The 26,626-nt window shown below is 55.4% G+C and overlaps 1 protein-coding gene across 5 annotated transcripts in view; it reads right to left on the bottom strand.

Moving 5' to 3' along the window:
• NBEAL2 (neurobeachin like 2) overlaps positions 1–26,626 on the bottom strand; it is a 129,636-nt gene that overhangs the window by 75,036 nt on the left and 27,974 nt on the right. For all 5 annotated transcript variants that reach the window (XM_059729251.1, XM_014602735.3, XM_059729253.1 and 2 more), the window contains exons 2-3: positions 10,685–10,773; positions 1,940–2,104 (exon numbers count right to left, since the gene is read on the bottom strand). In XM_059729251.1, coding sequence (XP_059585234.1) covers positions 1,940–2,104; positions 10,685–10,773 — 254 coding nt within the window. The remainder of the gene's footprint in view (positions 1–1,939; positions 2,105–10,684; positions 10,774–26,626) is intronic.

Below are 26,626 nucleotides of genomic sequence, written 5' to 3'. Positions count from 1 at the left end.
GAAGTGAAACAGGGAACTGGGAGTGCTGCAGGGCTGGCAGATAAACGCCTGGGGGTGCAGGCAGGGATCCAAGTCTCCAGATGCATTCTCCTGTTGTCCGTCCAGCTTCTCCGTCCCATGCCAACACCCCAGGTGCCCCCTCCCTGCCCTTCCAGCCGCTGGCCGCGATGACATGAGCGGTGATTGCACTATGGGAATTTCAAGCTACAAGCTCTGCCAGCTGAGCTCCCCGCTGCCTCATCGCTCCCTGCACTGAGAGACGGATGCTTTGTGAATGGCGATGAAAAACTCCCACGCTGACACTTGTCTCAGATTCACTTCTTCCAGGGCAGCCCCCGGCACGCTTGCTACATAAACTGCTGCTATCCCAGCCTCATATGGGTCAGATCGCCGCTTCCCCAAAACGCCCCCTCCAAAGGGCCAGGGTCACAGGGGAGGCTGTGCTACAGGCAGATAAGCTACAGGCATCAAACATCTCGGTGGCATCAAAGCCTGGATATCGTTGGAAAAACCCAGTGCTCTCACCACAGAATTATAATGCATCAAAACCACCGGGTCCTGCCCGGAAATGCTAGAGGCAAGCACCACCAAACTGCAGGCATGGACTTGACTGGGGGTGGGAGTCGTCTGCACCTTCTTGCAGGTCAGTAGGACCCCGAAGTGCCCTCCCTGCCCTCGCCCCATCCCTGCGCCAAATACAGAAGTAGATGCCCAGGCTCCAGAACGAAGTGCTCTTTTTCACACCATCCCACAGCTGCGGCAGGAAGGCGAGGTCTCGCCTGCCTAAGTTATCTAATCTCCCAAGGACAGGGTGCGTTGGAAATATTTCCAAGGGGGATTTCAGTGGGAGCTCTGGCTGGGGGAAGCAGAGGGAAGTTTAAGGGACGATTACCAGCAAGGGGGCCTGGGAGCTATTTTACCCCAATCAGAGTTGTGAGCTGTGCTTAAAACCAACCCTCTGCTCCACACACTACATGCGCGGAGACGGGCACACTCCTTGAGGAGACGGCTAATGCCAGACCCGAGGTTGGAGGTAGCCCAGATCAGCTGCCCTGAAGGTGGGCAGGACAGGAGCAGCTAAAAAAAAGGGCAGTGGGTTTCTGAAGAGCTTAATGAGTGGATGGGTTGAAAGGGATATCAGATTAGTTTCCGTGGAAAATGCAACCAAATGTGCCAGCTGCTGGCTTAGATTTAGCCCCAGTTGGGGAAAGAGATGGGCCTCAGAGCATCACGGGGTCGGATCTCTGCCCTGGCTCCCTCCAGGCTGTCAGGGGTGCAGACACAGCCGGATGCTGGGGTAGCATGGAAAGCAAGGAGCATGTGATACATTCACTCCCCAACCCATTCCCCGGGGGGTTTCCTCAGCTCCTCCCTTATGCCGGTGCAGGAGCTTCTCCACCATCTTTGCCCCTCTGATGCCAGCTGAAACCCCCACCCCTTCATCTCCCCATCACAGCTCCCCCCACCATTCAACTCTACAATGACAGCATTTACCAGCTGCCCTTACCCAACAGGCACTACCCTGCTCCCTGCAAGTCTGACTCCACACCAGGCCTCATGCTCCGCTCCCCATGCTGCACAGCTGGAGGGGAGGGCACAACAGAGTGGAAGCCTTCACCAAGCCCTGGCATTGCTAGGGTCAGGAGGAGAGTAATGTATACCCCGTGAGGGCGGATAGCTGAGAAAGGAGGCTGGTGCTGGCAGCCAAGAGATCCGAGATCAACTCTGCCACTGACTCCACCTATCACCTGACTCCTGCTGCTTTGTATTCTGCAGAAAAGGGTTAACAACCCACTATACGTGCATGCCTCCCAACTTATGAAGGACCCCAGGCTCGGTCCTGTACTCTGAAGTGCTTGCAAACAAATACAAGTCCCCTGGTGACCTTCTGCTGGAAGGCAGCACGTTCAATTGATGCCCACGGAGGAACCCGGCCTACCTGCAGATGATGATAAAAAACTTGATGAGCAGGAGTGCTTGGCTGAGGCCTGCCTCAGCTGCCTCTTTGCAGGAGATCTGGGCCACACAATGCGTCAGCTGTTGGCTCAGCACGTGCAGGACGTCACGCGGGAGCAGTGGGATCTCGGAGACGGAGTCTTCTGGCCTGCGAGGCAAAACAGATGAGATGCTAAGACCTACCACCTCCTGCACCTATGTGGCAAAGGCACCCAGGAGCTCAGGGAGATGCGATGCTTTCACACCGCCCCTTCCTGCTACTTGACCATGAACCTTGCAATACTCGGCAAGACTAAGCCCCAGCTCCTGGAGTCCCGGGATTGCTTTTATAGGCTTAGGAACAGGAGGGATAGGAAAGTTGCTTCCCTGTGGGCTAAATGCAAAGCCTGGGGAGAGAAACTAGGACAAACACTTCTGTCTCCAGGGCCCCTGGGGAAAAGGAAGCAGGTTGGGGAGCGTTATAACATGGAGGCAGCCTGTCCTCTGGAGTTCTCACAGCCCAGACACAAGCCCAGCTTGGATGCAAGCCTGCGCTGAGCTACCAGTTGCAAAACGTGCACAAAGTAGGTCACTGCCCACCTGATGTTGGAGCGTATCAGGTACCAGGTAGCAGCTCAGAGCCTGCTACCTTTGTCTGGTGGCAAAGCAGAAAACAACAGAGCCCTATGAGACGGCAGCAGCAGCAAAGTCCCACTGGCCATTCACCGATACTCTCTGCTAGTGGGTGCAGGCTGGGGGCCCTGCAGCCAAAAAAGCTTGCACTAGGTAAAACCTGTCATGGGGATGATGATCCCTGTACCCCACCCACCTCCCCATGGGGGAAGAGGGCAGTTCAGCAAGACAGAACGAAATTAGCATGCAATCTGGGGGAAATCCTGGCAGTAGGGGAAATGCATACACCCAGGGGTCTTGCACTGGGATGGGGAGCAGGGAACTCTGCACCCACACAGCCAATGTGGCTGGCCTCCAGTGGGCAAAGGAGGGGTCTGGTTGGTGCCAAGGGCCCTGGGTGCACTGGGGGGCAAGGACGCAGCCCCAGTGCTTCCCCCAGAGCAAGCGGACAGTATCATCCGCACCAGTAACACTGGGTGCACCAGTTTGCTCAGCCCAGCCCCCCTGCAAGAAGCCTGCCCTTTGCTGGCTTCTGCCAAAGCCAGTGAAGCCAGTGTGAGCTTTTCCTTTCCATTCAGCCCTCAGTGTCTCCGGCATCCCCGCTGCAAAGGAGCAGCACGCTCCCTGTCAGAGCCTGTCAGCAACACAGTGATGTACAAGGTGCCCGTGGTCTTGTACTGGGTCTGCAGCCCAGAGATCCCATCTTCCACGTACTCCAGTAATAGAGCGACCACACACTACGTGCACAGGAGTGACCAGGAACTGAGACCCAAACAGCCCAGTCAAGCCCTAAAAAACAGCCAGAGACTCAGCAGCACCCCCCAGGACCAGCATTCAGCCAGCATGGGCTAGGAGCTGGCTTGCACAGCTCAGCTAGGGGTAGCCATAAGACCGGGTGCCCCCAGAGACTGGCTAGGGGAAGTAGCTGCCCAAGTATTCAGGGCAGCAGGGCTCACACTCACCTGCCCTGCTCCCAGGCCTCACCTGGCCCCTGTTCCTTGGCTCATCTCCTGGTGTCTGACTTTGAACTGGCCATCAGGTCATTCCAGGCCACAGCCCCTGCCTCTGGGTCCCCGACTGGCAGGCTGGACCACTCACACCCCTATCTGTCACCTGGAGCTCCTTGTTTACTTGGCAAGGTTTGCAGGAGATGCAAGATCCCTCCGCGATGTGATCACAGGCATTTCCAGCCTGGAAACCACCAGCGGTGCAGGAACCATGCCAGCAATGTAACAGGTGGAGCCCATTGCAAGCTGGCCAGCCTGCTTCTTTGTGCTGCCACCTGCTCTCCTCCCAAGCTGCCACCCTAGCAAGCTGTTTGCACCTGTGAGCCCAGCGAGCCCTTCAGGCAAAAGGAGAGTCATCCTTCAACCAGCAGCACCAGGCAGCCACAAAGAAGTGATCACAGCAAAGTTACAGGACTCTTGGCAGACTATCAGCTTAACCCCAGTAACAGCATCCATCTGAGAGGTGCAAATCCACTGTTGTAAGGCAGGTCCAGGTGTTTTTCTGGCTTAGGGAACATGCCCTGGAACCACTCATCTCTTGGCTGGACATTTTTGTTTTAGAATCTATTTACTCACTTTAAAAAACAAGCTTCTGGGCTTCAAGCCTACCAAATAACCTCAGAACATGAATATTATGGGAAAAGATCTCATAGATTTCATAGACACCAGGGCTGGAAGGCACCTCGAAAGATCGAGTCCACCCCCTGCCCCAGGGGCAGGAAGTCAGCTGGGGTCATAGGATCCCAGAAAGATAGACATCCAAATTTCTCTTGAAGGTGTTCAATGTAGGTGCATGAACTGCCTCCAGCGGCAGGCCATTCCAGACCTTGGGGGCTCAGACAATAAAGAAATTCTTCCTTACGTCCAGCCTGAATCAGTCGCAGTGGAGTCTGTGACCGTTTGACCTTGTCATCCCTTGGGGCGCTCTGGTGAACAGACTTCCCCCAGATCCTGGTGAGCACCCCTGATAAACTTATAGGTGGCCATCAGATCACCCCTGAGCCTGCGCTTTTCCAGGCTGAAGAGTCCCATAGCTTTCAGCCTGTGGTCATAAGGTCTGTTTTCCTGACCTCTGATCATGCGCATGGCTCTTCTCTGCACTCTCTCAAGCTTCTCCACATCCTTTTTGAATTGTGGAGCCCAAAACTGGACGCAGTACTCCAGCTGCGGCCTCACCAAGGCCGAGTGCAAGGGGAGAATGACGTCCTGGGATTTGCTTGTGAAGCATCTATGGATGCAAGCCAGCGTTTTGGTCGCTTTACTAGCGCAGCATCGCATCGAAGGCTCATGTTCATCTTGTGGTCAAGGATGACCCCCAAGTCCCTTTCATCTGTAGTGCTTGCCAGCGTAGCACTGCTGAACCTATAAGGCTGCTGCAGGTTTTTCCTCCCAAGGTGGAGAACCTTTACATTTTTCAGTGTTAAACACCATCAGGTTTTCATCTGCCCATTTCCTGAGCCTGTCAAGGTCAGCCTGGATCGCCTTCCTGTCCTCAGGTGTGGATGCTTTACCCCAGAGTTTGGTGTTGTCATCGAACTTGGCCAGTCCACTTCTGACTCCAATGTCCACATCATTAATGAAGATGTTGAACAATACAGGTCCAAGGACAGAGCCTTGGGGGACCCCACTGGTCACAGGACACCAGGACGATTGACTTCCGTCAACCACCACCCTCTGGGTCCGACCATGGAGCCAATTCCCCACCCAGCAGATCGTAGTGAGGCCGAGGCTGCAGTTAGCCAGTTTTGCCAAGAGGTGATCATGGGATACCAGATCAAAGGCTTTTCTAAAGTCAAGATATACAACATCAATCTCTTCCCCCTTGTACAGGTGATATGTCACCTGGTCATAAAAGGAAATAAGATTGGTCAAGCAAGGTCTACCTGCAACAAACTCATGCTGGCTATCCCTCAGGATGTAGTCATCAGCCAGTCTGTTGAGAATGGCCTCTTTAATAATCTTTTCTAGGATCTTCCCTGGGATAAAGGTCAGGCTGATGGGCCTATAGTTTGCTGGATCCACTTTCCTCCCTTTCTTGAAGATAGGCACCACATTGGCCTTCTTCTGGTTTTCGGGCACTTCACCAGAGCACCAGGAGCTCTCAAAGATTTGTGCCAGGGATTGGGCTATGATGCTCGCCAGCTCCTTGACTATCCTGGGGTGTAAACTCTTAGGGCCGGCTGACTTGAAAGAACACCTTGAGAGGCCGGACACCTTCACGAAGTCAGCATTGATGGGGGGTAAGGGATCTCCCTCACCCGGACCTCCCTGTCCCATAATGGGCGGGGGTGTCCCATGGGACTGGTGAAACACCGACGCAAAGTACCCATTTAGCAAGTTGGCTTTTTCCTGGGCATTGGTTGTCAGTGGCCCCATCTGGTTTAGCACGGGTCCAATATTGTCATTGCTTTTCCTCCGGCTCCCCACATATCTAAAAAAGAACTCTTTATTGTCCTTGATAGGTGTAGCTAGCTGGAGTTCAGTTGCAGCCTTGGCTTTCCTGGTTTGCTCCCTCCAGGTCCGGACCAGTGCAGCGTATTCCTCCTTGGAGGTGCATGCCATCCTGCATCCTTTGTAGGCATTTCTTTCTAGACACAGGAGCTCCGCTAGTTCCCTGCAGAGCCAAGGGGGCTGCTGTGCCTGCCTGAATCTGCTAAGAGCCTGAACCAACAGGTTGGAGAGGCAGGAACCATCCCACTCCTCTTCATCAGGGCTCCCGCAGACTCAAGCCTTTCATCTTTCCCAAAAGGCATCTGCCATACTGCTGCAGTCATGGGAATCAAGGTCTTCTGGTAGTCTTCCTGCTCTGCTGGGGTCTGTCTCCCCAAAACAAGAAGAGGCTGTGGGACTACCAGACAGATTCTCTTCTTTTGCCCCTGGGGACAAGCAGGGAGGCCAGCGTTATGGAGCTGAAGTCTAGGGGATGAAGGAAGGAACCGTTAATGCAGGCTGGGGAGCTGGGTTGCCCGCAGGAAAACAGAACAGGAACCAATGCCAAGCACAGGCAGATGAGTCACAGCAGCCAGCTGCAAGCTCCCCTCGCTCTTCATATGTATGGGCGGGGGGGCAAGATGCATGAAGAGGGGGCTGCCCCTACTGTACTGCAAGCCCTGGGGAATGCATAAGGGGACTCATTCTCTGGCTGAAAGGACACGAGCCATTGCTCTGCGCAGCCCCGTCGTCTGCCGGGAGCAGTAGCCGGGGGGTATAAGGGGGACACTGAATAAGTCAGCACTGAGGCAACATTCACAGCTTTGCATTGCAAAGCCTGGGGCCACAGGCTCCAGGGGAAAGGAGCAGACATGGTCCTCCAAGCCCTGGTCCAGGAGGGACATGTAGGGGAATGGGAACTGCCGGCTGGCTGGACGTTGTCCTGGGAAGCCTCAAAAGCCCCTCCTTGCTAGCTCATTTGAAGGAGCATGCACACCACAGCGCTTTAAGGGCATAGCCACGATGGCGAGACCTGGGGAGTCTGCGAGTTTGGCCAGCTGAGCCTCGGTGGCAGCAGGTGACATTTTCACCCAGGAGTCTCCTCCGCCTGGCGTGGGAAGTGGCCTAGGGTATGGATTGAAACGCAGCCGGCGCCTCCCCTTTCAGCACGACTTGCTCAAGTGGCTGCAGCCTGCGGTCATCATCACAGGCCCCAGGATGGGCATGGTTGCAGGTCTGAGGGAGCTCCTCAGGGCACACAAAGCCTCCCGCAGCCGAATGCACCGTCTCCCCTGCAATTTACAGACAGAAACTTAGAGCAGAGCTCGTCTCCCCGTCCTCCCCCTGCCGTGTAAAAAAGTGGCCCGCGTGTCTTGATGGAGAGTACTCTGCTGCTGTCACTTCCTCTGCGGTGCATGGGGACACACGAACACCCAGCGTGCCCTCCCATCCCCTTGCTCGCCTGCTCACTCGCAAGGGGGGCGGAGAGCAGGCAGGAAGCCACGCTGCAGGTGGGGAAGATGTGAGGACAGATTGCAACGTCTCCGCCAGGCACTGCAATGTTCCCCCGGCGGTGTGGAAATCGCCGCTGCGTCTGTGCTAACCGCAGGCCCAGAGGAACAGAGAAACAGCGGTGGCATGACCCGAAACATTCCCCTACAAACAGAGGCTGGGAGATGTGGGATTCAGCCTTCCCCAGCAAAGGACGAGTAAAGCTTGTGGGCAGGAATCTGCAGTTCACTCCAGCTAGGATAAGAGTCAGTCGTGTCGATCAAGCCGCATGCTTCCAGGCATCAACTAACCACCTGCTGGGGTCAGGAAGGCCTCCCAACCAGCAGATAACATCCTTTTAACTGGCTGCGAGCTTCAACCCCAGTCAGCCTGTTGGCTTCCACAGCTGCGGCCGACCCTCCGGGACAGGCTCCCGATAGCAGGGAGGTCGCTTAAGACCCCCTAGGAAGCATCAAAGCAATGGACCGCTGCCCTCTTGAAGTCTTGCTGCCCCTGGCTGGAGACTGGACAAAGACAAAGGAAGCATATCTTGCCCTGTTCCCTACTAACATGTCCAGTGACCTGGCTGCTGCTGGAAAGAAGCTCATTCCCATTTGTGGCCTGATGATCCGAGCCCCGGGCGAGGAACAAAAGCGTGAGACGACTCCTCTGACAGGACAACCCTACCTAGTCTGACCAGCGTCCATAAAAGATGGATGAAGTTTGGGGCTATGTTACTGCCCAACAACTGGAAGGGGAAGCCTCCCTGCAGCCTACAGGAGGTTCTGTCCAGCAAGGGACCAAAAGCCTTTCCTGCTCTCAGCCATCATAGCCCTGCCACAGGAATGAGACATGCGCAGGAGAATCAGGATTTGGTCTGCTGCTGTGGGAGATAAAACAACTACAGCTGAGTTAAGGCAGAGTGCCAAGGTGAGAGCAGCCCTGAAAGAGCTGGTGGCACAGACACAGAGCTCAGCAGATGAACCACTCAGCCTCCTCCTTGGTGCAGATATGCAGGACGCAGCCCGCCCCAACGCTGACTGTCCTTCCACTCCACAGCTCTAGCGCAATAGGATTGCAGGTTCAGAGAAACTTGTGCAATATTGCATAATGCATGTAAGAGCCGGCAAGCATCTCCAGCAGCTTCTAGGGTAACCTGCAGCAGGGCACACTGGCACTGAACACCACTGGGCCAGCGAGGGGGCTTGCTAAATCCAGTCCAGCTCTGAGCCATCCAGACTGGGCTCTGCTGTGCCAGCATGAAGCTCCCTGGCTGCCACTTCTGACCCAGTCATACCTGAATGAACATGAGCAGAGACTGAGGGGGGGAGCCCAGCACTGGAAGGGCAGGTGGGAGCATGGGGCATTGATGGAGGAGGGTGTCCAGGGCAGGATTGTTTGAAGGGGGTTGCAGATCTGGAACGAGGTGAGATGGCAGAGCTAAGGGAAAGGCAGGTCAGGAGTGAGGTGTATTGGGCAGCGGAGGTTAGAAGCAGGGGGAAGAGAAGCTTTGATAGCAAGCAGCTGCCTGCTTCACATCTACCACCCTCTCCCCAGCCCTACCACGGAAAGAGCCAGCCACTGAGCTTATGTCCACTCCAAGAGGAGTGGACCAACAAGGACCTCATGTTGCAATGGCTTCCTGGCCAGCTGCCCTCAGCCTGCCTATCTCCTGGCACACATGTGGCTTGGTCATGGTCCGCTGGCCCTGGAGAAGCCCTCTCCTCCAGGGATCTGAATCACAAGAATTAGGGAAGGCTCCTCCCGGCAGGGATGGATGGAAGAAAACCAGTGCAAGTTGCCAACCTGCCTCCACAGGTGCAGACCTCCAAATTGCTCCATAGCCAAGAGCTTCCCAAAACCTTCCTGGTGGAGCTGTTAAGGGAGAACATCCATTCCCAGGAGTCTCGTACAGAGACAGGGAAGGAGCACTGGGGTAACTGAGCTAGTTAACCCCCTCTCGCCCGCAAAGGACAGGCCAATAATCAAGGGCCTATTTGTTATTAGATCAATTACTCTAGTTCCCCATGGGGCACAAAGCTCCCCCCTCATAAGCAGTACACGTACACAATGGTCACACACACGCACACAAAATCACGAACCCCCAAAACCATGATGCTAGGCAGGAGCGACAAGCAACACTCCCACCTCCTCATCCAATTCAAATAGACCACGGGACACGCGACCGGCTCCTGGGACCATTAACCAGGAAGCCAGCCAGGCACTGCCCAGAGGCTGAGTCTGATCTAGTCCCAGGAAGCCAATGCTGATGTCCTTGCCACTACTGTTCAGGGACCCTTGGAAAAGGAGCGTGGTGGAGACTCATTTTACATCCTCGAAGGAAAGGTGCCACATGACAGACACAAAACACAAGTGGCACTAATGGACCTCACAGAATCATAGAAAATGAGGGTTGGAAGGGACTTCAGGAGAGGTCATCTAGTCCAACTCCCTGTTCAAAGCAGGACCAACCCCACCTGTATCATCCTAGCTACCATATGTTACCCCAGCCCACTTATATCACCCTATCCTTCCCCTAATGACTGGCCAGGCCACAGAGGCTGGACTCTGCTCAGCAAGGCAGCGGTCACTCCAGAACAAAGGTGAAACGCACTGGAGAGGACACCATGGAGGAGTTTCGTACCACCCAGCCCGTGCCGCTCCTGTTTACGGGTTATTTGCTCAGATCAGAAGGGAAGATTGCAATAACCTAGTTTGCTATTGAAACAACACAAGCCAGGGAAGCTAATCTCACCCAGTTGGGCCTGCATTGAGCCTGTATCTTCTGGGTGAGCCCCCAGGTATTTATAGACTTGGCTTGGTGAGCTGCTCCAGTGGTCAAATACGCTCGCTGGGAAAACGGCACGACTTGTTTCTAGTCTGGGCGTATTCGGCTTCACTTGAGAGCCCCTGGAGCTCGTTAGCGGTGATGCACAGAAGGCATCAATCTCCAGGGAGGTTTGTTATTCTGGCATTTCCACCCAAGCATCGTTTCGCATTGTTTTAAAGAAAAATATTAGATAGCAATCTGCAAAGCTTTCAGGGAGAGAAGTGAAATTCTGGTGGTTCAAACTCACTCACCACAGAGACCATCTGACCTCCAGTTGTAGACAGGGAAACCATGGGGCATCCCCCTTCTCCCCGCCCCACAATGCCTGTGTGTGTAGGTGGGGAGTGGATGCACTCACCTTCTTGGCTCCAGAGATTGCACAGTGATGATCTTCTCAAAGTTCATGACAAATGCCTCCAGCCACTGCTGCAGGTAGGTCAAGTCTTTCTGAAAGACAAAGCAAGGGCAGTGTGAGCAGTCAGGAGAGAAACAGAACCAAACACACGTGCCCAGGCTGGGCCGCTGCCCAACCAGAGTCTCACACCTGCACGCCCTCAGACACGGTGGTGGGGGGACTAAAAGCAGGTCTGCAGATACAAGCTTTGCAATCTTGGCTGAGACACACCAGGCTCTAGGGAGTCCTGCTCCTTGAAATCTAGGCTCAAGCTTTGTCCATTTGGATGTGACCACACTTGTGTACGAGAGAGAGAAAGAAATGAATGAGCAAGCCCCACTGCGCCACCTGGGAAATTAAAGCCAGCTACACAGGTGCAGTTTGAATTCAAGAGAGCAGTAACTAGCTTGTCCCCCAGCTGAGAAGCTCTTCCAAGCGTCCAGCAGTGTGACCTGAAGGGGGGATGACTCGGTCAGCCTCACCCCACGGACAGCCCTGCAGGAGCCCAGCGAGGGGCATCCTGCGGCTGTGCTCCCCTGCGACCTGCCCACACCGAACGTGCTGGGATGCTCGACAGGATGAATATGGGCACTGGAAATTGTCGCACCCTTGAGTCTGGCACTACTGCAGAGATGGGCTCGGGCATTTCAGACCAGAGCACCCCCGCCGTGCCCCATCCTGAAATCCCGATGTTCCTCCTCCGCCGTCCCCAGAGCCTCACCTGAGCAGCGTCACTACTCCTTCAGCTCCTCCTGGAGCATCTCAGCTGCAGAGCAGCCAGCATTTCCAGCTTCCCATCTTAGCTGTGTAGCCAACAGAAAGATTCCCCCCCCCAACAACTCCTCCTAAACCTCTCTGGGCCCCTGAAAACCCGAAGCCAAGAAGAAGAGGGACATGTCAGGGGGCTTGCAATTGAGACCTCCCTACCTTGCAGAGAAAAGCGAACAAAGGATTTGCCCCCATAACCCTGACACAAGTTTCCCGTTTCCTCAGCTCAGTTGCTCACTAATGGGTGACCCAACCCCAAAGCAGAGGCCTCCTAGGACTGGCCTGCAGCTAAGGCAGAGATGTGCAACCTGGGCAGTTGTGCTATTAAGACCTTGCTGCCCGTGCACTTGCTGAAAGAGCCTTTATCCTCAGCATCCAAGATGCAGCATGATGGTCTCTGTAATCCTTCCCAGTCTAGCAGCACAGACATCTCAGGCATGATGCAGGCCCAGATCCATGCCCTTTTTCTGCGTGTTGGGCTTACCGTTCATCGCAAGCCCTTTGGGGCACTTGGCGCACCTTACCTATGCTCTGCTCAGCACTGTGTAATGGGCCGAAATGGCAGCAAGGGCAATTTGGGTTGGACGCTACGACAGACGTTCTCACTCTGAGGCTGGTTAAACCCTAGAGAGCCCGTAGCACCTCCGTCAGCGGAAATGCTTAAGCACAAGTCAAACAAACCTGTTTGGTTTGGATAGGGGTGATCCTTCCATGTGCTGGGGGCTGGATGAAAAGACCCCCTCAAGGCCCTGCCAGCATGACTCTTCTATGCTTTCCATATAGATACACACTGCTGCATAGTAGGAATGCCTAAAGTTGCTCAGACGAAGAGCGTCAAACTAAGGAGAGTCCTCCTCCTACCCCCATTTCCAAAGGGAGAAACTGGTGTGAAAAAACCATGCAACCACCCCAAAGAGAATCCAGCGCAGCCCCCTGCGGGCTACACTTATGAACCCCGAAGAGACCAGCTGACCACGCGAAAAACAAGAGCTGCGGTCGCAAACCAATAAAACCAACACTGGCTGCAAGAGGTAAGGAGGGCCTCGTGCTTTCATCTTGGTGACCTTCTCCCAGCAGATGCCAGGGAGCCGATGCAGCCAGCAGTGTTTGTGGGTAAACACGGGGAGATGGGATCACAACACGCTTGTCTCGTTCATCGCAAGATATTATATTGAAAGCATAAGAAAAATAAACCGCCCCTAGCTGGAACCGTGAAACGCCTGCCCCAACCACCCAAGTGCTGTCAGGAGAGAAAGGGCACGAGTTTTTTGTGGAGACCCTCATGCCTAGGGCGGATCATCTGTTGCACCCCCCCACCTTCCTCCTCAATTGCAGTCCAGCACGAACCAGTCAATTCAACACAGGAATTACTGGGTGAGTTTCTCTGGCCTGCCAGGCCGGTCACGATGACTCCTGGATTGCAGGGACCAAGCAGCGCATCTTCCAAGAAGGTGCTTGTATGAAGATTGTGAAGCTTTTCAAACACCCAAGTCATTAGCTGGGAATGGAGACACTAAACCAAAGAGCCAGGGAGGCTGAAGAGAGGTGGTTGAGAGACAAGAAAGGGGACGACAGCAGAGAGAAAAGCTTGATGGGCCTCGACTGCTATTAACGTTTGTCCTCGTCTTGCATCTGCCCAGCAGCCCGGTCTGTTGTGCCAAAATAGGAGCTTGTAACTGCAGATCCGTACCGCAGACTTTCGAGTTACCCCCTGCTCGAGGCAGGATCATCCCTACGTGAAACCAGCCCAGACGCGTGACTCTCAAATCTATTCTTGCAAATTCAAGAACAAACCTCCCAAACATCAAAAGCACCCTTCCACTTGCCACCAGGAAAGCAGGGAGACAAAGGCACGGTCAACGTCCCGCCATCGCAAGAGCAGGAAGTACTTTGTTACACGCACTCAAGGGATCCAAGGAAAAAGGACCAAGCCCCTGCTAGAGAGGCAGACAAAACCCTGCGCAGCCCATCCCAATCCAACCATGGGGTAAATTCCTTCCTGGTGCCAAATGCAGCGTCAGCCTGACCCTGAAGGTCCCATGGCCCTGCTCTCCCAGAGGCCCCGTGGCAATCCCACCCCCAATGGCTTCCCCAGCTTGAATTGGGGCTCACGGAAATGAAAAGCACAAGCTTCTGCTAGGTTAGTCCACTTTTGTCGGCACAGGGGCAAGAGCAGATTCAACCTGAGCCTGGGCCAAGCACTTCCTCTGTGACCCCTGCCTGTTAACTTACTGGGGGGCTGTGCGGGGGACACATCCATGACGGGACAGCATCTAGGAGCAGGTCCAGCAAGAGTGATGGGCTGAGCTTATGGCATCACTGCTGCTGCCCCACTTTGCAGGGTTCTCAGAGCTGCCGGCCAGTGGCCATATTGCAGGAAACTGGATGCAGCCACTTCCTCCAAACCCACACCGGGCCACGGGCACAACCCACAGGTGCCTCCATCCCGTGCTGAAGCCGAGCTTTCCGGGGCACTGCATGTCTCAGGATGGAGAGCTGCACACTCTCCTGGGCAGCTCATCACAGCTCCCCACAGAGATGGACAGATAAGGCTCAGATGGACGGAAGAAGGTGGAGCTCGCAAGAGGCAGGTGAGAGGGCTGCTCCAGGCAGCCTGGGCTGCGACAGGGGCCAATGCAAGGAAATAAACCCATGCAGACCATGCAAGCTAGGAAGCAGGTCCTTCCTATTCGCTTCCCTCTTTCTTCTGCCCACCTGGTAGATGGAGAGCGGCACAACACGCTCCAAGGCCTTGACCCATCCAGCTTGGGTAGGGTTGGCCAAGGAAGTGGAATGAGAACCCAAACTCCGATTTCTCCTGGCTATGGGATGGGTTTTGAGATGGAGATGGACATAATGTCAAGTCACTTCTTCCCTCCCTTCTGGAAAGGCCCAGCATCCTCTCTGGTCCAGCCTGAAGATGCCACAGAGTCTCATCCAGGAGGTCACACTCCCTACAACACAGGCAGCTTTCCCTGTTCAAAGGTGCCACCTGCATGAAGCTCTCCATGACAGGGAGGAAGGGGTTTCTACAGCCTTTGCTTGTCCCTTGGACCGCTGGTGAAATCTCCACCAGCTAGAAACCCTGCTCAAAGTGCCTCCCACCCCACTAGTGGGATCCAACATGCTTACCATGACACCCTGTCTACCCCAGCAGTGCCTCCTCCCTTACACATGCTGCTCGACCCAAGCAGAGACGCATCAGGATGAGAAAGTTCAAACGGGTCTCCTTGTCCACTTGTCCAGCCCAGCCCCAAGCACCATGCCTTCCCCTCCACTCTCCATGGGATGCGAGTGTTGCACAAGCCTGCTAAAACGCGGTCAAGAAGGCACTATATGAATCAGCCCCCTGCAGCAAGGTCCCATTCTCCACGGCACCCAATCTGGCTGGGGCAGAGCACCCTTGCATGCTTGCCACGGCAAGGGAAGTGCCCAGCACCTGTCTGGCTTGGATCCAAAGGGAGTACAAACAGGGAAGGGGCTTCCAGCAGCTCTCCCGATGCACACGACCGCCCTCCCGCTGTTGCAGAGAGAAGCGGGGCTCCATTTCCTCACCAGCTTGTCGTCACAACATGCAAAGAAAGCAGGTCTCGCTTCCTACAGCATCGGCTCCCCCACCACCACCAAGCCTGCCTGCGGTGACAGCCCCCATCGAGTGCTGCCACTGCCCATGGGCTCTTTGCCATCGTTACCTGCTCGCAGGGAATGGCGGGCAACGGTGTCCCAGCCTCTGGCAGCTCCATCACCGGTGCAGTCCGAAGCCAGCTGCCCGCCACGGGAGCCCATGCAGGTGGCGCTCGGGGCCGCGGCGATGGTCACAGCCCACTCTGGGAAGGGGTGGGGGGGCAGGGGGAGTTACCGTGAGCACTGAGAGCAGCCAAACAAGAGCGTGACTTTAAAAGCGAGCGAGAAAGTTGTGCAAAGAACATCAGGAAATGCCAAGTCATTATAAGCATCAACGACATTTCCTCCTGCAGGGCCACAGCGATCATGGGGGGGAGGGCACAGGCTGCGTGCCCTGCAGGACAGCTCCCTTCTGACCGCAGCCCAGCACCGGGGCCACCTGCCCAGCCCGCGGGGCCCGTCCCGGACACGAAGCTAAGTAGGTCACAGCTTGCGGCTCCCCCCTCTTCAGCCGCGAGTCCCTGAGGGCCAGGTCACCGGCCTGGCGCTGTTCCAGCGAAGAGCGAGACCCCATCGGAGACGAGACGCAAGGTCCCCCGACACGTCCCAGCAACCCCCTGGCCCGTGGCTTGCAGCCACCCCAGCCATGGCACCGGGCTCCTGACCTGCAGTGCCCCCTGCTGCTCCGGCGCTGAGCCCTGGGCCAGCTGGGGAACCTCCCGCCGGAGCTGCAGCCCACGCTGCCACGGGAAAACTCTCGCCGCAAGCTCCCCCAGCCAAACGCTGCGTCAATGCACCTGCTGCCACCTCTGCTGCATTTTCCATGCTGGAGACTCCTCCAGCCCTGCCGGGACTCTTCTCTCCTCTGCCCTCAACAACCCACCTGCCAGCCATGGAAAGACGCTTTGGACAAACCTGTATAGGCTTAAGCTTAAGCCACCTCACAGACAGCAAGACAAAAACAGGCCCCAAAACCTACTGAGGATGAGCCAGAGCCAGTCTGCAGCTGGCATCAAGCATTCAACCTGGTGTTTAAGACCCAGCTAGCCTTCACTGGGATGATGTAGCTGGGGCTGGTCGTGCTTGGAGCAGGGGTTGGACTGGATGTGACCTCCTGAGCTCCCTTCAACCCTCGTTTTCTAATGCACCTGTTCTCAACCTTTAGCACTGTCTGTCCCACCAAATCCTAGGCCCCATCATAATAGAAACAAGACCCCATTTTTTCCAAGAAGTGAGTTCTTACATTTGCGTGCATTTTAGTATTATATTAATTATTAATGGAAATTTTTAAAGACATTTAAAGTCCCACCTACATGACCTTTGCATCCCACTGCTTGAGAAACACTGACTAATGCACGTGGACCATGCTGCACCAGAAATTCAGGAGCAAGAACGTGGGGTGGGAAAGCTTGCAGCCTCCCAACACAGTAGGTAGGGACAGGGGGTGAAACCCATAGGCCAAAATCAGAGTGTGGGACTGTGGACTTGCACGAGTTGCATTAACCACTTGGCTGGGTTGAAGGCAAGAGGGAGCTGCAGAATTTATTTTCAAACCCGACAAAAGGATGGATCAGCCTCGTCCTCCTGGAGTCGGCAGCGGGGGGACAATTCCCTACTCCGTTCTATAATACAAGGCTTAGGAGAGGACAAATCTGGCCAGGTTTCCTTTTTCTGTAAGGGCCATTTACTGTCCACTTGCCTGAGGGCTCAGACATGTTTAGCGATACAGAACTCACGCACCAGGGCCTTGCATCCACGCGTGGCCCGCTGGGCGTAGAGGAGCGTAGAGGAATCCAGGATGGTGCAAGCTCACACACCAGAGAGGCAGGAAAAGGAAGGAAGCAGCAGCATGGGAACGCAGATTGTGCTTTCCTGGACATACCAAACCCATAGGCAATTCATATCGGCATTAGATACGGACCCAACCCCTTTGGCCAACTGCTCCCTGAACTCAGCTCTTCAATGCTTCTTCAATCGTGACGTTATAAGGGAAGACTGTCCATGTGCAGCCCCTCTATGTTGCTTTCCTGGCAGCACTGTGTTAATGGCAGAGATGGTGCCATCTCCGAGCACAAGGCCCACAAACTCAGAGCCAGCTGGGAGAAAAAAGAGAAACGACTGCTTACGCCCTCAGCATCACCCCAAACGCCAAAGCTGGGGTCAGGAAGGAATTCCCCCTGCCCCAGACTGGCCAGGACCTCTGTGGTTTTCACCTTTGCTTACAGCATGGAGCATGGCCTGCTTCCTAGGTCGAAGATGCTCAACAATCCTAGCGCAGCTCTTAGTACTGTGGCGGCCTAGTCGCTGGTGATGCCCTCGTCTCTCCTCCTCAGGCACACTGCAGCTTTGATCTATGCAGTGTTTTGTGGCTACACTGTGTGGGGGTGTTTTGGGGGACCCTCCTGGACGACGGGGTGCCTGCAAATTCAGAGGTCAACTCCATGACCCAAAAGGGTCTTTCCAGTCCTTTGTCTTGACAGCCACAGTCCAGCAAAGGGACAGAAGGAAACTTGCAGAGGCCCCTGGCTGCTTTTGCCCTCTGCAGCAAGGGTTTTGCAATGTCCCTCTCCCCAGGAAGTTAGGCAAATGCGGTTAAACCCATCCCCGGCTCGGCCAGGTCACAGCTCGCAAGAGGCTGCTTGCACCTTGCAGCGGGCAGTTTCTTCTCAAGCCACCTGCTTCCTGCGCTAGGGACAACTGCACAGTCAGAGACGCAGGAGAGCACAGAATTGGTACAAAAGGGGAGCGGGCTTCTCAGTCTGGATCAAGACTCATTGACAAGCTGTCTCACGGGACTGAGTCTAAGTACAGGACCAGAGGGCCACACTAATGTGGTGCTACCAGGCGTTACGATACTGCCACGCCAGCTGTGAGCCAGTCTCAGACACCTGTAGTGACCCGTCTCCAGTGGGAATAATCCCATAAGGTGCCTGGCTATCCATGCAATGCTGACCCAAAGCCCGCTTGATCTCTGCAGCAACTGATGCATGCCCCAAAGCATGAGCTGTGGCTATAAATGCTAAAAAATAAAACAGAAAAAATAGGAGAGAGAGAGAGAGACAGATAGAGGGAGAGACTTAGCCACTACCAAGACTTTGTCTGGAACGATGCTCACTTGAGGGCAGAAGAGCGACTAAAGACAAACAGCACCTTCCAGCTCTGCTATCCTCCTCCTGTACGCGAGGACTGGGCAGCCTTGGTGGAGTGGCTATGCGATGCGGGCCAGAACAGGAGCAAGAGGGTCGGACGCCCCAGCCCAGGGGGACACAGTGCCGACTCCCTCCCCATCACCCCTTCGTCTCCAAACTCACCTAGTGCCCCTCACCGTCCCCGCCGGGATCCGTTCTTCAATTCCTTCCTACGAATTCAGCTCCTGCCGCATGTCAGACGGCTTGGAGAGCTACCGCTCTGCTCCAGATCCCACTTCTTCCATCCAAAGCAAAATCCGGGCCTGTCTCTGACATCCCCTTGTGCACATCCAGCCGCCACCTCAAGTTTAAACGCATCGCAACACAGAGCTCCTGATCTCCCCTGCATTTCCCCCAATCCTTTCTCCATCTCGTGGGATAACACCGTGACAAGGCCCATCCTACCTCCTTTCCTTGCATTCCTTTCTGTCTGTCTTTGCCTGTTGTCCTTTGTCTTGTGCTTGGGGCAGGCACTTTTTGTTCTGTGTTTGTACAGCGCCTAGCACTACGGGGAGCCAACCTGTGATAAAGGCTCTTAGACCCTATGATAATACAAACAGCAATCAGTGAAATATCAATCAAGCCCTTCCAATTTCTGGAGCAGTCTTCTTGGCCCGCGGATGGCAGAATGGCAAGATTGGGTGCACCTGAGCCAAATACAGCAGACAACATAACTTCCCTACTCCATATTCCCATTAATACATCCAAGGGCTGCATCTTTGCGTCATGGGGGAGCAAACGCTACGGACCCCACTCATTGCTTCCAAAGGTAGAGTCCCCTATCACATAAGCCAATACCCTTCCCCCCCAATGGAAAGTTGCACCCCTAGATAGAAACACGTCGGCTTTGCCAGCTTCCCTGCGATGCAGACTGCCCCTCGGCAGTGACCCATCTTTTTCATTTTGGCCATTTACCCAATCTTCAAGTTTTAACCATTTAAATTTTGCTTTCCTCCAAGTCACTGATTTAGAAACATGCCCAAAGTCTGAGGGTTAGGAATGGCACCCCATTAGCCAATGCACCCGCTTCACCCCTCTGCCCCCTTTACCATAATGCTGTCTCCTATCAGCCTGTTTTTAATCTATTTAACGAATGCCACGTGGTGCGCGATGAATGGATGTAAGCCCCTGCCCGAATGACTGCACCCTCGCCTGAGCTGAGCTGCGCTGCTCAGGGATATTGCTGGGATTTCGAGGGGCCCTGCGGTGCCATGTGCCACAGTGAGCAGAGCGGCTCTGTGATGGTCTCCCAGTGAAATGCAGAACATATCTTTCTTTTTGGACATGTTGGAGGGAGTTGTAGGAAGACCCCAGCAGGAGAACACATGAATCATTTATTTTCCAGCCTGAATGGACAAGGCTCTCACTAGCATCCTATCCAGGATGAGGAGCCTGGGCTGGAAGCCCCAAATTCAGGTGAGAGGACGGTGTGTTGAGGCCGACACTCGGTTAATGGACAGAGCTAACTCCTCAGCAAATATACACCCCCAGCGCAGGGCTGGGAGTCTGGGAATGCAGGAGGCAGCTACTCAAGACCAGAGCCTGTCAGATACCTCCGCAAGGACCGAACCGTAGAGGCTGGTTAGGAGCCTGCAGCTGCAGCCAATGCTTCCCACATCAAGCAGCCCAGGATTACCATTACTGTGAGAGCCTCTGCTTTTACAGGTGCAGCAATTAGTGTGCATGCTTTCTGGAAGCGGGGTGGGGAGCACGGAGACACCTGCATTCAAATGCAATCAGGGAGACAAGCCAGGCGGAGAACGGCTGACTCACCAGGCTGCTCCCAGGCAGAAAGGAGCTCAGCCCCTGGCTTCTGCACCCATCGGCAGTTCGGCAGGGCTGCCGGCATTTGGGCGATGTTTCTTTCTATGCAGGTACCTGACCTGTCCCCTGCAGCTAATTAAACACAGCAAAGCTTGCCAGGATGATGATAAGACGGCTGTGACTTCGGACAGAGCTCTCAGCCGAGACACGTGGAAGGGAAGAGAGCGCTGGGTCCAAACTGAGCTCGCAGCCGAGAGGTCGGACGATGCCCGTGCTCACCGCGGAGCCTCCTGCCATGGCAGGAAGGGAGGCAGGCAGGCAGGAGGTCCTGAGTTTTAGTCCTGGTTCTGCCACCGACTCTACCTCAGCTTCAGGGAGAGAAAGAAGCAAAACGATACCTGCCCACTCACCTCCGGATATCCCTGTTCCCATCGCATAAAGCTCCATGCGAGGGCTAAGCAAAGACCACATCTCGCCCGTCTCCCTCTGCTGCAACAGCTCCATGCCCGACTAGGCTGAAGCAGCCCTGAACCTAGGGCTGCTAATGCCCATCTCACGACAGACCGAATGCAGCCAAGCTGATTTGGGGTGCCATGGGCTAGAGGGGCCATGCCACATGGCCAAGACCCACTGAGCTGTCCCCTCCGAGCCTTCAGGGCCCCACTGGGATGACCCCAGGGTGCAGACACCGCGCGACCTGGCCGCCTTACCGTGCGCTCCCCATCCAAGAGCTGAAACACCATTTTGGAGCCCGGGCCCCAGCTGTGCTCGCAGCTCTGGCCCCATCGGCTTCCTCCTGTGAGGCGGGGCTGGCTTCACACGACCCGGCACGCAACTGCCGGAGACGACGCATGTACAGGCACTGCCACTCGCCCCGACTTGGGTCATGCCTGCGGTTTTAGCTCTTTGCCTAACACGCCCTCGGAAGCATCCTGCAGCCATTCGCAACCCAGAAACCAGCCTGCAGCCCCCAGTGTGCATGGCACGCACGCGCAAGCACGCGTCCAAGGCAGTGTACATCGTACAAGGACAGTGGGGAAAGCAGACCCTTGACCCCACCATATGCAACGGGCATGCATTCCCCTGAGCTTGCCGGCTGGCAAACAGACACATCCACCCTTGGGTGGCACGTGACCACCCGGTTCCTCAACGCGGAGCCCGGCCAGCCTGCCGAGCCTGTTTGGCAGCTCCCACGCTTGGCAGGAACATGAAACATGTTCATATTGTGTGACTCCGGATGCCTTCCCTTCCCGCTTGCAAACAGCCCGGGGTGGGGTGGGGGGGGAGAGATCGGATGAATGCAAAACATCATCCCACCCTGGCTCAAGGACCACGCAGAGGAGCAGCACCCAACACAGGCCTCACATTCCCTCTCGGCCGTCAGGACGGGCTAGCCAAGGGCAGCGGGATGCACTGCAGCCTGTGGATGCTGGCTGGAAAGGGGCCATTCCTCATCTCTCCCTTCTTCACGGCCCGATCCATACTTTCTAACCCTGCCTGAGCTGGGAAAAGAGGAAGGCAGCAGCATGGTCCCTCCTGTCCACGCCAGCTGGCAGGTCCCCGACTCTCTTGCAGGTAAAGCTGTTGTTGCATCCGAGCTCCACGGGGTATGGAAACCGCAGACCTCACCTAGAGAGATGCCTGTGCTCCCACTTACTCTCATTTTCATCCATCAGCTCAGCAGCGGCCATGGGTCTCCACGAAGACCTGGCCACCCATTCTGTTGCTGGGACCTGCCGTTCACCAAGTGTCCACCCATGTCTTTTTGGCTTGTATGTACAGCACATGAGAGACCCTTCAAAACATCTCCCATGCGAGGGCTGGCCCGCTGCAGGGCTGCCGAGCTTCCCAGATCGGACATCATCAGGTGCATTTAACCCAGGTCGGGCGCTCTCTGACAGGCCTCCGATTCATAGGAAAAAACCCTGCCGGCCACCAGCCATTAGCATCGCTGAATGAAGAACTGAATTGTCTTCCTCCAGCCCATCGCTTAGGCCCTCGGCAAGCTCTTTTCATAGATCTCAGACAGGCGGTCACACCATGCCCTGGGCTGGTGTGATGGGAACCAGTGCATGGATGCTCACTGGCTTCAATAGCCATCGCTGTACCACATCCAGGCAATGCAACTCATCTAGGCTTCTTCCCCCAAAAGTGCCACCATTCAGCCCAGACTATGTTCTTGGGGTAGATGCAATATATTTTATTAAACAGTTGGAAAAATTGTTCTCTGCAAGCTTTTGGGCACAAACACCCTTCTTCGGGCATAGGGAAAGTCCATTCGGCCCAGACGTCAATGCCGTAAGACAGCCCAGCCCCACTGTCTTTTCCCATGGAGGTGATCGCACAGCTTCGCACCCCTCCTCTCCTTGCTATCTCCTCTATCTCTGAGTAATGAAATGGTGCTCCCCACCCCCCGGAAGCAACAGCGAGGCCAGTTCATTTCACAGTAATAAAGAAATCAAATTTCCCCTCCAGCCAGAAGAGACGCGTGCAGGCTCCCATCGGAGATGAGACTAATTGCAGAGCAACGCTCCCCAACCTGTAGCCAGTCCCTGCTGGGATGGGAAGAGGCGCTTTAACCTTTGGGAGGGCCACAGATGAACACAGAGAACAAACTCGTATTTCAGCTGCCCCCTTCCCAGAGCTGCTCATGCACTGTGCTGGGACCAGCCGTCTCATTGAGAGGCTCTCACACTGGTTTCTCTCCCCGGATGTGCTACCCAGGGACCGATTTGTTCCCCAAACGACATCTAGGCTGGAGTAGGCTTTGGTCAGGCAGCTTCGAACCACTTCCAGGACAGGCCAATAATGATCTGGTTGCACTTCATATTGTCAGCGGTTCCCTTGTCATTTATAAAACCGGAGAATAAAGGAGATTCAGTCGGCATTAAAAGCATGTCACACACGGGGGTTACAAGCTGTTTATGGACCTGTTAACCACTGCGTGGCATCTCATTTAGTGGCTTTTTATAAAGGCACATTAGGAGGAGGAGAAGCAGCCTCACACCAAACCAGGCAAAGTGCTTGTGGAGCAGCCGGTGCACCGTGAGCTCAGCCCTAGCTTGCCCGTGGCCACAGACCTTAAAGCTGCTTCCTCTCTAAGGGGCCCAGTGTGGTTCAGATCCACAAGCCCAGAGCTACCCCGGCCCCATGCACCATTTTGGACCGGCCCCGTAGACATCTGCCGACCACTCCTTTTTGGTGCAAAAACTCATTTAAAACAGGAAATAAACTTTAACCTGAGCCCACAGGAAGTTGCTGGTACTTAAAGCTGTGAACCCCATCAGCACCATTTCCCGTGCACAGAATTCGTGACCCTTTACAAGTCCTTGATGGATTTGGGGGGCCAAGGTTGAGCCTCGGCCAGTTGGGACATATGGGAATCATAGAGAAGTGGGGCAGGTAGGGACTTTCAGAGGTCACATCTAGGCCGACCCCCTGCTCGAGGCAGGATCAGCCCTGTGCAAACCATCCCAGACAAATCCCTTGGCTCGGCTCTTACCATTGACCCTGACACAACACCACGCATCACGCCCGAACCTGCCACAGGTAAAGCAGGGGGGGAGTGACACGTGCAGCAGGAAGGGGAGGCGGGGGGAGTCCCTCTTGGCCCCATGCAACAACCAGCAAAGCCCAGAAACATGAAAAATGCAGTAATTTTTTAATTGCAGGCCAAGTCTCGCAACACAGAGATTTCCCTTAGTTCAGCAGGAGAGAGACAGGAGCTGGGTTCTAGCTTTGCTGTCGCCAGCAATTGCAAGGGTCTATGGATATGTTGTTGGAGGGGCAAGGTAGGAAACAGCGATCGGGGGACAAGAAAGCGCTTGGAGGGGCCCAGTGCCTCCCTGGTGGACCATGCTCCTTCCTAAGGCCTTGACCCATCGAGCCTTCCCTCTCCTGCAAACCAGCAGGCACAAAGCAGTCACAGCCCAAGGAGAAAATCCCCAAGGGGAGCCCAAGGAAAGGGCCTGCAAACAAGGCCAACAGCAAAATAAGTCAAGCCGAGCCAGCCGGCACCCCTCCGGCGTCAATATTGACATTCAGGCTTCGGCGCCTTGTGTTTCCCAGCACCGGGCAGAGAGCAGCTGGGGCCGGAGAGCGGGTGCGTGCCTGCTGCTCCCGGGGGTTGTCTGGGTGCCGGCTCAGCCATGCTGGGATCCTCAGTACAGACCGTCAAGCCTGGTGAGCGTGGGTGGGGGTCAGGGAGTGCCCTGCAAAAGACACCCCCTAAAAAGTGGCTTGCAGGGCATGAAGCTCTGGACCTCGTGGCATTAAACACAGCTCAGCCTTTCGTTTCGAAAGCCCAGTCCTACCTGTCAGCATCCGTCTTGGGAGCTTTCTCCCAGGCCTGCGCAGTAGGACCTGCCCTCTCGCTCAAGCAGGATGGACGGTGCTTTCTAGCTCCTGCAGCTCGGGGGTCAGGCCGGATAGGGCGCCCGCTTATTACTGCCCCGGTCACGAGGAGAGGCTGGAGGAACTAGGATGCTTTAGTCTGGTGAAGAGAAGACTGAAGAAGGATTGATAACAGTCTTCAAAACCGAAGGGTGATGATAGACAGGATGGAGACGGGTTGCTGTCTGTGGACTAGGAGCAAGGGCCTCCAACTGCAGCAGAGGAAACTGAGGTCAGGGATGAGGAGGAGGGGACCGAGACCATCACCCTGCTGCATGTGGATATAGGAGGAGCAATGCTATGAAAGCTTTGCCACGGTTGATGGGAGGACCCCCATTCCCTAACCAACAGTGCTCATCTCCTTGGGCCTTTAGCAACACCAGCCAACCCTTCCAGCGCCAGGCAGAAGTCCATGCAACATCCCAGTGTCCATCCCAGCAGAAGGACCTCTCGGGGGTATAAATGCATCTACATGAGCACTTTTGCCAGCCCGGCAAATTGTCCTCACCCTCCTCACCCACTTCTAAGTGCTGACCAGGACTTTCCATCTCGGCAACGAGTCACTCGGGGTGCGAGTCAATTGGTTCGACTCGACGGGGACAACAGGCGGGCAGGGGACAGGGTGTTCTTGTGCTGGAAGGTGTGAACAGGCGTCATCCACCACAGCCCTGATCTACAGACAACCGCAGGAGGGCTGGAAGCCGTGGCCGCAACGAAGAGACAACATGGGGTCCCTGCAGAGGGGTGCAGACGATGTGGCAAGATTTGTTCCCTGGCGTTGGCTGGACTGGGGAGACCGTCGGCCGCTTGTGCAAGCCAGGGGTCACGGAGGATGGAGAGGGATAGGAGCAGACGCGATTGGAGACACGTTTTTCTGTGACCCGCGTGGCCGTGACGTGTACACCCAGCGCCCGCAGGACAGACAGCTCATGCCCTGCCCCATTTTACAAGTTATGACAAACCACATCTCTGTTGCCACTGAACTTTAAAAAAAAACAAACCCAACCACCCGGGGCTCAAAGCGTGTCAGCTGGGTCTGCACCGCAAGGACTTGAACACAGTGTTTCTCAACCCAAAAGTGGGTCGTGAGAATATACAAAAGGGTCACAAACATACTTTAAAAATGGATCGATGCACTTTAAAGTTGACACACTTCCTAATCCCAGCCAAGAGCCCCAGTGCAGACGCCTATACCCGCGAGGCTGCTTTGGGCTGAGGCCATAAACTCAGCCACTACGTGAAGGTGTTATAACAGTAACGGCACACTCCCTGGTGCCTGCGAGTTGTGCCGTGTTACTCAAGGATCACACCTCGCACCCACACGGCCATCTCACCCTGCCCCAGCCCAGCATGGTGGAGATTAAGAGGAAGAGTTAGGGCCTGGGGTGTTTTTTGTTAGGTGGGACCCGACATCGAAGGGCAAGGGAGTTGGGAGAAGGTGGCCCCAGCTGCCACCGGTCCCCGAGTGCGGTGCTGGCACCCCGCAACGTACCCGTGAAACGGCCACGGGTGGCAATGGAGGTTTGCTTCACTGAGGCTGTTAAAGTACGTAGGTGTCTAATGCCCATTAAAACGAATGATCCTGATCATGACCTGCCTGCCTTTAAAACCTTTTGCTAACCCTTGCAGAGAGGTGCGTCCTTACCGGCAGCCCAGCTCATGCGTGTTGCGAGCGAGCCTTGCTGCAAGACCGCCGCCGACAACGCTTTCAAAGGGGACGCTTTCAACTCGCTGACCTCCAGGGAGAAGTGAGTCTGCGGGAGGTCACCGAGGGCTGACCCATGCCATCGACCCGCTCACCCCGCTTCCCTGTATGGGGGAGCATGTTGCGGCCACGCGGCCATTGCCCACTGTGCTGGGCAGGAGGGAGCTGACCCGTCGAGGGAGACGGGCCCCAGTGTTGAATGCCCCCATCCTCACTGCTCCACGAATGGGAACACCCACAGAAAGGATGGCTCGAAGCAATGGCTTATTGCACAAATGCCCATGATCGCAGGGGACTGGACTCTACCCCCGAGTCAGTTCCTTCCCTTCCAGCAAGCGGGTGGCAAGCTCACAATCGCAGGGTCCACGGCACCACAACTCGTGGCCTTGTTAGGACAGCAGGCACTGTCCTTGCCAGGCGGACGAGACAGGCATCCCATGAGCTCAGCCTGGGTCGGGTGGGTTT

The sequence above is a fragment of the Alligator mississippiensis genome, chromosome 5, assembly GCF_030867095.1.
Source record: "Alligator mississippiensis isolate rAllMis1 chromosome 5, rAllMis1, whole genome shotgun sequence".
Taxonomy (NCBI): Eukaryota; Metazoa; Chordata; order Crocodylia; family Alligatoridae; genus Alligator; species Alligator mississippiensis.
The sequence above is the reverse complement of the archived record's forward strand: the minus strand, read 5'-3'. Positions and strand labels throughout refer to the sequence as shown.